General features: G+C 33.3%; 1 protein-coding gene across 6 annotated transcripts in view; it reads right to left on the bottom strand.

The window, feature by feature from the left end:
- LOC149250547 (uncharacterized) overlaps positions 1–10507 on the bottom strand; it is a 61453-nt gene extending 50946 nt beyond the window's left edge. The window contains exons 1-4 of one of the 6 annotated variants that reach the window (XR_016266835.1): positions 9996–10500; positions 4275–4311; positions 3395–3631; positions 3213–3260 (exon numbers count right to left, since the gene is read on the bottom strand). Coding sequence is in view for 5 of the 6 variants with exons in the window: in XM_089459130.1 (XP_089315256.1) it covers positions 3213–3260; positions 3395–3631; positions 4275–4311; positions 9996–10294 (621 nt within the window). In the remaining variant the exon portion in view is untranslated. Of the gene's footprint in view, positions 1–3212; positions 3261–3394; positions 3632–4274; positions 4312–4438; positions 4613–9995 lie in introns of those variants that run through there. The other 5 variants (XM_089459130.1, XM_089459132.1, XM_089459131.1 and 2 more) reach the window with 5 other exon arrangements.
- Between the last annotated feature and the right edge of the window lie 1619 nt (positions 10508–12126).

Genomic DNA, 12126 nt, shown 5'->3' with positions numbered 1-12126 from the left:
GGTTGTAGCCTTCTGCAAGTGGGTGCCTGCGTACTGGTATGAGTCTGCACCAGTACAAGATTGTAAACAAATTTTCTTAATATTAAAAGAAGACTGAGACGACAGCAACAGGTGGTTTTTCTCCTGCATTGGGTTTCCACCTTAAATCTCGGTGTTCATGTGTGTTGCTTATGTGTGATGGTTTATTCTGTTTTTAATGCATTGTTTAATAAGTTACTAATGCACTAGTTGAAGATCAACACATGATAAATTGACTAAATCACAAGTTCTCTGGGTATACGCTGGTTTCTCTAATCACAGTAGCGTGTACACGCTAGTTCACTTCACAGAAGTAGCGTATATAAATCTGTTTGGGAAATGAAAAATTATTGAACTGATAATACTGATTCAACCCCCCTCTCAGTATTATTTCCAACACCTCTTTCCTATAAATATACCCTTGTGATACATTGTAAAGGGACTTTTAGCTTTGGATTCATTCTGGTGTATATCGTTTTGAGAACTTATGAGCTTCTGGTGAATGCAAGGAGTAATGGTATATTTCCACTGATGGATTTGATGAAGATCTTGTATGTTGGTGCCATGAATGTTATCAGCGTAATGAATTGAAAGTTCCTATGAGCTTTGGCGTATTGTCTCCTCATGTGTCTTCTTGTCTTGTGTGATTTCCTTTGCAACACATGGATGGTATATGATATGCTGACCTTATGCTTATGTTGATATAGTGCTTTATTGATATTGGCATTGTATCATTGTGGATTGTGCGCTCACTTGTGGTTTTAATGGTTAACAATCACGAACCCATTCTTGATTTCTAAACTTATTTTGTATATATATATATATATATATATATATGCGTGGTATTATTTAAGTCTTGCTAACAACGTTTTTCTTAGGATTTGTGCTTTGAAGTTATGTTGTGGCTATTTATGGTATCTGTTTTATTGGGTGTTCATCAGTTATTTACTTGCATTTGTTGAAGTCCATAAGTTCCCGTTTAACCGATACTCTCCTTCTTGTCTGAAGCAAACCTCAACCAACAAGATGGCAGTCAGGCCTACATACCGTATGGTATCCCTAAACCAAACAATGTAGAGTCTGATTGGGATTCTACACCGGGGAGATCCCCTAGCTGTTGGCAATAAATTCCAGCCTGTCAACAGATACCTAAAGGCATAATTATATCAAATCCATGGCAAAAGTTGGTTCACAGAAATTAACCCCCCGAGCACATGGAATCACACCATGACAAAGAATATGTATGAAAATAGTGAATTTTTCATTCTAGCCACAATCAAACCATTGCTTCTTGTTTGCCCAAACTAAATCAAGGATGAAGTTAATCGTCTAATACCTAGAAAAATTACAAGTTCATAGCCAACCAGGGAGTCTTGTTGGTCGAATCAAACAGCGGTACCATCTCATAATTGCTCATAGCTCCTACCATAAATGTTTTGGGCCATAACCAAATTCAAAATGGGGAATATCACAATTCACATCACTTCTATGTCTTGCTCAGGACTCCAATTATGCCAAAGTAAGAACTCTTGGATCCAACAATCGATCAAGAGCATTGACAGGATAAACTATAGCAGACCTACCGAATAGATAAAAATCAAATGATAGAAAAGTAATCCAGCCTAAGAAAGGCCATCTTGATTCTTAATGCAACGACTAATTCTCTATTAGAACCACAAAGTAACATAAACCTTCAAGTTCTTCAATTATTCTAGAATTTGACTGAAGCAAGGGGAAGGGAAGGGCAAGAAGAACGCAAGCCTCAAGTGAGGGAGGAAAACCCATACTGAAGGTTAAAGTGACTTTCTAGAAAGTTTAATTGAAATTCCTTGCATACCTAAGGATTAATAGGCTGAATAAAAGAAAGTGACAAGCAGAATATTCCAAGGGTAATTTTTGGCAAAGTAAGAGAAGTTATTAATAGGCAATGAGAAGGAACATCATTAAGAAAGACATTGAGTGTCACAACAGATTATTTTTTCAGCAAGCCTCCTATTTGCCCTGTGACCCCAGTTATCATTCCCAAGTCCATAGCTAAGCCCTTAGGCACTATAAGAGCAATCTAACCATTTGTCTTTATTTAATGGATTTGTATATACAGCTCTACACGTACAAGACCCTAAAACAAAAGATATCAAGCCATATTAAAAATACCTAAATGTGGACATACACCACAAGTTACAACTACAATGTTTTGAACTTTGCTCCCTTACTAAAGAGATTAGGATAATTTTTATCGAATCTCTCCAATTACAAGAATTGGGCATCTCACAGCTTTATATATAATGGAGGGCATCCTGCTGCATTTACATTTTGACATCTCATACGTATTATGTACAGAGAATAGGCGGTGTATCATTGTCTTAAAAATAATCAATAAAAATATTGCCAATATTGTTGATAATAGTCACCCTTGCTCTCCTACTTTTTTCATAAGAGATGTTTTCTACCTTATTTTAGACACAATCTTTGGCAATTTGGCACTTATTAGCAAATTGCAATAAGACAACATATACTGTCTTGAATAGTGGCTCATAATGGTAATGGGATGTTAAGTTAGTGCAATATATAATGTCATAAAATCATCTATGTTATCTTGCGCTCCCATAAATAATCAGTATTGGCAATTGTCACCAGTCTTTTCCTATCATTATACTTTCCCACAAATATTTTCTCCATTATTTCACTAATCTTTGATGTTATACAGCCACCTTGTTCCTTTCAGGTATAGTTCACTCACATTTCACATAGTTCCTTGGACATCTAGGAGAATATATAGCTATTTGCAGCAAACAATTCCCCAACGCGATGGCAAAGAATCTTTTACTTAATAATACCAGAACAACAGATAGATGTTATGTAGAAAAGTATTTCATCATTCAGAGTTACAAAGTTGTACTTGAGGCTCATTAGAAAGGCATCTAGGTAACCCTTTTGGCTGCATTCTATTGGACAATAGAGATCTTGCAGATTCAGCTCCCTGCTAAGATTGGGCTTTAGAACAGTAATTCTATTCTTTAGGTTGTCACATGTCAAATTTTGTGTCACTGAATTCAATATCGAGCATAATTGAAAAGAAATTTAACCAACCCTAGAATGTATGATGTTCACCTCGTTTGAAAAGAACAGTAAGCCAAATTTATCATAGATTGTGATTACTTAAAAAGGGCATATCAGTTTTGCTTAGTACTTACATGTATAACAAGTACTGGGCATTTCACATGTTGAATCTTGTTAAGATTCTGCAAAAATAAGAGAAAATGTTATTAGAATTTCTGCCTAAGGTTTTGAATGTTTCTAGAGATGAGAAAATTTCAATACAACAAAAAACCATGGTTGTAAAAGTTTTGATGAGAAGGAAGCTTCATTGGTTTACTTTGTAGATATCAAACCAGAATGTAAGTTTCACTCGGATGAGCACGCGTAGTCCTGATAGTATAGCACTGTGAAGAATAACACCCCTCAACCTTGGTAAGCGGGCTGCCAAGTGTAACGTGGGTCCGCTCCCAACAGACTGCCCATACAAAATCAAATGCTCCTGCCCAACTCCATACTCTCTCTCCAGACATTCATAAACTGCTTCTATGTCTGTATATGTGTGGTGCTCAGTAGGCTGTAAAGAGCAAAAAGCTATATCAAAAACCCGAGCTTCAAACTTTATGCAGAGAAATCGTAAGACAAGTACAAGTAACAAGAGAAAAGAACCATGCTACCATAATCAAGCTCTTGAATCACACATGACGCGATGATTATAGTGGGTCTGCCAGCTGAATCTATCCAGAGGTGCCAAACAGAGTTTTTACAAATTGATTGCAAATGGACAGCTATGAAATCTAATCTCTAGGCTATGCAGACTCCGTAGGGCATCAAATAGGCTATCTGAAGATAAGTAATCTATAGCTTTTCAGTTTTTTATAATTTACCAACAGGTTAGTCAAAACTCCCCCCAAAATAAAAAAATACTGGGATTGTTTTTCCAGAATCAGATCAAGCAGAAAAACAGAATCATTTTTTCCTTCTGAGGTGAAAATAAAAACAGTGAATACAGCTTTTGGCCCACCCAACAGACTACTTGAAATTTGTTTAATAGCAAAGAAAGCCCTGGAATTCTTCTTGAACCCAATGTTCTTCGTTTTCCTCGAGCCGTGAAACTAAAAAAACATTTTTTTCCCTGGGGAGAATCCTTATCGAATACATGTATGCACACTGCAATCTAAGAACACAAAATTCCACAGTGTTGCATAAAAGTAACTTACCTTACCAGTGGAAGCTCCATAACCTGAATAATCATAACTGCAAAAAAGAAAAGCCATCATCATAAGCCCTTGAAAACCGATTCAACGACTCCAATGTATCATAATTGCAAACATCAAAAGCATGCTTCCCCAAATTCATAAAAAGGATATTAAGCTGGACTCACAGAAGAACTAAAAGAAATGGCAGCATTACCCAATATCATGTGAAAACAATGGAATGACCTGAATGGAAAAAGTAATGATTAAACGGAACAGGATGCCCGGATAGAACTAAATTTAATCAAGCAATGATTGAAAGTCATCAGTGTAAACCTTAGAATAAACCTTAGTAGAAGGAAGGATGGAAAGTCATCACAGTGAGCCTAAAAAGGCTCAAACAACAATTACGACATGTCAAAACTCATTAAAATATTAATATAATCAATTTTAATATAATTAAAATTGTGTAGAATAGAAGAAATGGCTTTGAGTTAATTTTGTTTTAAAATTCGGCAGAGACTTTTAAAAATTACAAACTTAGGTTCATGAAATTTTGAGGAGAATATCTTTATTTATATATTATTTATGAATAATGAATTTTAAATAAATAAATAAAAATATTTACGAACAATGAATTTTAAATAATAAAAAATTATAATTTATGAAAATTGAATTTTAAATAATAAAAATCACAATTTTCTTAGAAATTATAAAAAATTATTGTATTTATTAATTAAATTGAACTTAATCAAAAAATAAAAAATATTATTATTATTATTATTAAAAAATTAATTAAATATTTTCAAAAATGATAAATTATGAAAAGCCAAAAAACAATATTATTTATTTAATAACTGATAAAAATAAAATCAGTAAAATTATTATTTAATGATTAATGAAAATAAATAAATTGAAAAATAATAATAATAATAATTATTATTATTATTATTATTAAAAATTAATAATTAAATATTTTATTTAAAAAAAATAAAAAACAATCCTATTTAATAATTAATAAAAGCAAATATTCTAATTAAATAAATTTTAACCATAATGATAATAAAAAAAACATTACATTAAAAAATAATCTATAAACTTATCAAATATAAACCTTAATAATAAGTTTAAAAAATAAATAATAACACAAGAATGAATTAACTTAAGTTAATGATCACATATATTAACTTAAATGAATTTAAGAAACAAAAAATTCTTTATCAAAACATAAAACCATTTAATGAATGTTTAACATGATATTCTTAAATCAATATGATAATGAATTTTTTTCTTGTGATAATAAATTAATTTTATATTAATAATAAACTAATATGTGATGATGATTAACATTCACTAAGACTAATATGGTATATTGGATTTTAAAAAAAATAAAAGATTAATTGTGACTCTTTAATATGTTATTTCTATAATTAAAAAAAAGAAAGAGTTAGTATATATATTTATAGTTTTGTTGACTTAATAAATCAAGATTGTTGATAGTGGGGAAAATATTTTGGAAATGAGAAAAAATGTTAATCCAAGAGAGTATTTTTCATCTTCAACCCTCTTAGTATAGCAAATGGGACAAATTCTTTCGTCCCGAGGTGTTTTAGGAATAGACAAACACCTGGTTTCACTTCGAAGCTCACCTTCTTATCATACCTGAGCTTCCTTCTTCCCTCTTCTAGCTCATTATCATCCCACAACTTATCCTTAAATTTGGAAGTAATGGTATTTTTAATATTATCCTTATTCTCCAAGATGATATCCTCCTTTATCCCCAAATGGTCAAGCCAAGGCTTGGCGTCCACCTCGGTTGAGTGGGAGGTGGGGGTTTTGGCTATAGTTAGAAGCAATTTTGGTGAACCTCTTGGCTTCCATGTTGTAATGCTTCTTCTTATACATAAGATACCTAAACATAGTCATATTTTTAATGGGGAAAGGCTAACTTCAATTCAGAGAATAAGATGGAGTATTTCCTTTAATCTTGAAGAATAAACAATAATAATTTGAAATAAATTTTTTAGTCAATGTTGCGGGGGAGCGCCCCCCCCCATCCTGCTTCCAATCTGTGCTCTAGGCGGGAGCGACTCGGGAGCGGGTCGAGAGCGCACTCCCTAAAAAAAAATTCGCTCCCTGCCTTTTCGGGAGCGTTTTGCCTTTTTTGCAAATTTTTTTTGTAGTAATGTTCGAAATGCAATTTTTTTTTAAAGAAACAAATAATTTTTGAGTGGGGCAGCTTAATGATCAAGTCTATGGCCCTAGTATTGATATGTTATTCATGATAATGTTAAATTCTTAAAGTAAAAGTGACATTCTCCTTAATCTTCATTTTCATCATTTTACTTAAATTTTTAACATTACCATGAAATGACTCAGGATGTTTGAGAGTGGTTCCGACCTCATTGGATTTCATATGGAGAAAGTAGAATTTTAGATTTCATTCAAAATCCAGCGGAGTTATAAGTTTTTCAAGATTGAGGGATTGAGGGATTGCAATGTTTCCATTGAATTTTGTCATGTATTAGGGTATGGAATTCGTATTTAATCAAGAGCACCAATCCCTCTATCTACCTTGATGTTGGTGGCATTGGTTGTCGAACTCCTCTATCATGACCCTCCTAAAAATGTACGCATCACTCAAACAAAATCTTGACTTGACATGCTATGCTTTTTCTATCTTATGTTAATGCTTAGAGGGTGATATTAATGACAAAGATCCCTATACAGATACAGAGGTAATGACAAAGATACTTCTGGATATTAATGCTTAGAGGGTGATATTAATGACAAAGATCCTGATTTTCCAACAACACTAAAAAATTAAACATTTCTCGTGGTGGCAAGAGGCCCAAGAATAAGAAATAGATAATAGATTTACTTCTCTTTTCTAGTTTCTAGTAGTTTTTATAACTATTGACTCTTTCATATTTATTATGATATTTTTTTAAACAATATATGACAATTTAAGTTTGAAGTTGGCAATTATAACTCATTAGTAATGAATTATGAATATGATGCTTCATGAAAGTTGAAAGTTGTTTCATTTCATCTCATTTTATAACATTTCATTTCATGTTAGATATTATTTGTTGTAATGGTTACACTTAGCTTACAAGTACAACTTTGGTGATCAATGATGATAAATGTTATATATTGAATTTTGAAAGCTTGAAACTTTAAGATTGATGAATCATGAGACTCAATATCTTGTAGGTTACTATGTTACTAACTTGTGGACATGGTTGATGAAGATTATAACTTCTAGATAATTGTTGTTATATGGTTCAATCTATGTTTTTTTATGTTTTTTATATCTAATTCATTATTCTACATGTTTTTGTTGACATATATGTATCAAAATATAAAAAACATAAAATATATATATTATATAAAAAACACTCTGGGATTCGCTCCCAAACCGGGAGCTTCTGGGATTTTGAAAATGTCTCTCCTGCTCCCGTTTTTGCTCCCGCTCCCAAGTAACACTATTTTTAATATTTTTTAAAATTTATTTTTATTATAAATATTATTTTTTAATTGATAAAGTTATAAATATAAATATAAAACATTTTTTAATTTAAACTTTCATAAAATCTATTTTTGGATTAATGAAATTATAAATATCAAATATATATATTAATTATGTTTAATGTAAATGATTAGAAAAAATATCTTCCATATTTAAAATTAACTTTTTATTAAACATGATAAGTTTTATTTTTAATAGCTTAAAATCTTATTCTTAAATTAAAATATATTCTTTATATAAAATATAAAAATATTTTTCATAAAATATATTATTTATATAAAATATAAAAATATTTCTCATAAAGAAAATATTAACCTGGTATAATATAATAGTTTATTTTAATAAATATTTGTTTTATTTATAATAATTTTAGAAAACTTTGACATATCAAAAATCATTAATAACCATAAGTTCATACCTAAATAATCACACATTAAAATTATATTTGGATCACAGGGTTAGCGTTGTTCTCCTCAGAAGTTGAGGAGATTGCTCCTTAGAGTTAGGCCTTCTTGTAACTGCCAAGATTCTCTTCGGAAAGTTGAGAAAATTACTCCTTGAAGTTAGGCCTTGTAACTGCCCATACTTACAATTTATAGATCTGGAGGAAAGTATATAATAAGTTTTTTTAAGAATTTAAAAAAAATATATATATTATTTTTTTTAGAAAAATTCTAAAAAACTAAATTATTTTGATAACACATAAATGAATGAAATAGCTTCTTAACCTAAGCATAAATAAGTTTCATAAAACAAAGTTAAAATGAAAATTGAAAGAAATAACAGCGTTTACCAAATACCCAATGGAAACAATAGCATGAACCAAAAGAGTAAAGTATAAAAAATAATACATAGAATAAATGATAAAATACATTCCAAGATGCCTTTCAGAGCCATCTGGTCACCCAAATGAATCTGATAACAGAATTTCCATATTGAATGAATGAAATACATTACATGGCCTTTCAGAATTTCCCATACACCCACTGGAAATAACGCCATGACCCAAATGAATACAGAACCAGAAATAATGCATGGTCCAAATGAATGAAATAAATTACAACATGGTCTTTGGCTAGGACTAATGAATTGAAATTACTGTAAACTTTCAGAAAAATAATAAACTAAACGATTGAATCCCAAAAAATGGATATTCTTATTTTTCTGAGAACAAAAAAAATGTGTTTGGGCATTATTCTACATATAGCAGTGATAGAAACTTTATGTCAGTCACTCATCATTTTTCTGTACGGCAACTAATTAGGAAATAAAAATTCAGTTACCAATAATAAACAAAACATCCAAAAATATTCACGACATATAACAGTAATCACGGAAATTATAAGTTTGAGATCATCATCAGAAATATAATAATAACAAAATACATTTTAGAAAGTCCAGTTACTGTGTAAAAGACACCATTATCAAACTAGGTCCAGTGAAATTTACTAGCATGATCCAAGAGACTGTAAGGCCAACGAACAGCAAAAGCCATGAAACAACCTAACAAACCAATCTATAAAGAAAAATACAGCATTCCCAAAAACTGAAATTAATAGTAAGAACAATTTACTAGCTTATTTGATCATCGTTATGTTATGAAGCATTGTGTAAAATAAAATATTAAAAAAAAATAGCAAGATTCAGATTCCAAGATACTGAAATGCACAGAATCCCTATGTTATAAAATATTGTGAAAATAAAACATTCAAAGTTCAAATCCACTAAATCGTCTAAAAAAATAACAAAACTCAGATGATTCCAAGATGCTAACATTTATGAAAATAAAACATTCAGTTCAAATCCCCTGAGTCATCTAAAAAATAACAAAATTCAGATGATTCCAAGATACTAACATTATGAAAATAAAACATTCAAAGTTCAAATCCCCAGTCATCTAAAAAACAATAACAAAACTCAGATGATTCCAAGATACTAACATACATATATGATGGCTGCCACATTATGAAATATTGTATAAAATAAAACATTCAATATTCAAGTCCCCTAATTCCATCCAAAAAAATTCAAATCCCCTGAGTCCATCCAAAAAGAAAAAACAATAACAAAACTCAGATGATACCAAGATACTGAAATGCATATATAATGACAAGAACCCATGTGCTGAATGTTAAAAACAGCAAAAACCCAAATGCTAAAAAAACAAGAAATGCAAAGATTAGAGAGACCAAGAAGGAAAGTAAAATTCATACCCCATGATATTAACTCTCAGCTTGTTCGTGAGGTCCAAGAACAAGTCATATAACTGGCCCAAATCAGCAGCATTGCCATGGGAATACAATAAAGTGAGGCGAGCACAGGGATTATGCAAATAAATAACCACAATCTTGTTTCCACTTCTGGTGTCCACTAACCGAACGTCCACATTCTCGTCCTGGGGAACGCCTGTGATGCGCAATTTTGAACCATCGCTGCGAACTTCATATGTTGGAGGCTCTGGAGGGAAGAATGCAAATTTTGCGGCCACAGTCGACAGAATATTCCCCATCATACAACAGATTGTATGGCCACAAGCTCACTGGTGATCTTTATATTCGTGTTAGCATCTCGGCGTTCATGCGGCGTCGCCAAGATTCGAACTCTGGACGTATGCTGGAGAAGAACAGTGGTACTTCATCATCTTGGAGGGAGATGAATCAGCTTTCACAGGCCTGGGCTACCTATAATTAGAAAGTAAATAGTCCTCTTCTTGGAATTTCACATGGAATGCTTTGACCAGTTTTGGTTTTGTGCTGGGCTCCCCATTAATAATTATTTTGTCAGCACATTAGATTTTTAAAGAGCATCAAATCATTTTTGTTCGTGTTTGGTGAAAGGTTTTCCTGTTTGTTGTGCGGGAGGGGCAATTTAATTTTCTATTTATACTTTGTCGTTTTGCCTCACAGATTTCTATGAACCTCGATGTGTGGAGTCTGGGAAATAACGCCCGGATTAAACACTGAGCTGCACTTACTATGGTTTTTGTTTTGTGGAGTTCCATGCTTCTAGGCCAGGGAATTTGTGCCTTGACCGTTTCTGATGGCAAAACTTAATCACCCAACACTGTTCATAAATGTTTTGTATTTTTATGTCTGTAAGGTTTCGGTTGGAAAAAACATTACCCAAAGCTTGGAGTCTTTATCGGTAAGTTTATTTTGTTTATCAAAGTTAGTTACCAGTGGATTTTTAAAAATTATTTAATATTAATAAATTTTAATGTCAAGTTTTACTAGTATAATTGGTTGAAGATGGGATAGGTTTTTTCACCAAAGCCACCTCTGATCAAGGGAGCCTTGCCTGATCCCTGATGGTGCCACCGGTATAGAGTGGTACCTCAGGGGGCCACCAGGCCAGATCTCCCAGCCCATCCTTGTGGGACGGGTGTCCCCCATTCTAGGTTAGGGAACCAAGACAGCCTTGCCTCATTGCTATAGGGTACCACTCGTCTTGGTGATACAACTGGTGGACCTAAGGGGGCTAACTGGTCCCAGACCTTCATAGGTTGGGTTGTCCCACGGATGGTTAGGGAAGCCGGGTCAGGTTGGCCTCACCTGAGGTGTTACCACTCGTTTGCTATTACAACAAGTGGGCCTAAGGGGCCTGACTTTGACTCCCAGCGCAAACCAGAAGGTTAGTCCCTGGCTCTATTTGGGGGTGAGGTTAGGGAGCAAGGCCGCCTTGCCTGAGTCTCGTAGGGCCACCGGTATAGAGTGGTCCTTCAGGGGGGCAACCAGGCTTGGCTCTCCCAGCCTCCTCCTTGTGGGAGGGGTTGTCCCAGCCCCCAAACTTTGGCGATTCTTTTTTACCCGATCCCATCCCTTGTGGGGAGGGGGGTATCTTTTTTTCGATTTAATCTAAAGAGGGCTTTTATGGCCTTTGAAAAAAGTACACACCCCTTGGGGGGCCCCACAGAAGGTTATAAACAAAAGACCTGAAAGGGCTGAAGAGTGTCGTATATCAAGATTTTTAAAGAGAAATAGGATAAATCATATCGGAAATTTGCCGATAAATTTCTTCATAAAATTTGAAAAAAATGTGGATGTGTTGACACTTTGGGACCATACTTAATGATGCAAGGCGCCGAAGGTGCATCCTAAGAAAAAAAAGGGCCCCATCAAGGCACCGGAGGTGCATCCTAAGAAAAAGAACCGAAGGTGCATCCTAAAAAATCTTTGGGGCCCCATGCATCCTAAAAATCTTGGGGGGCAGCCCTGGGCGAGGATACATGCTAAAAAATCCAATTAGTTAAGGGTTGGTGTGGCCCAGGTAAGTGCAATCCCCGAACAACTTTGACAACTTAGATGCCACAGGTCCAGCATAGAAAATCAAGAACAACTTGACATA

Source organism: Pinus tabuliformis, chromosome 7 (assembly GCF_031772625.1).
Source record: "Pinus tabuliformis cultivar Carrire ecotype Pingquan chromosome 7, CPIR1, whole genome shotgun sequence".
NCBI lineage: Eukaryota > Viridiplantae > Streptophyta > Pinopsida > Pinales > Pinaceae > Pinus > Pinus tabuliformis.
Note: the sequence above shows the minus strand (reverse complement) of the source record. Positions and strands in the feature narration are given on the sequence as shown.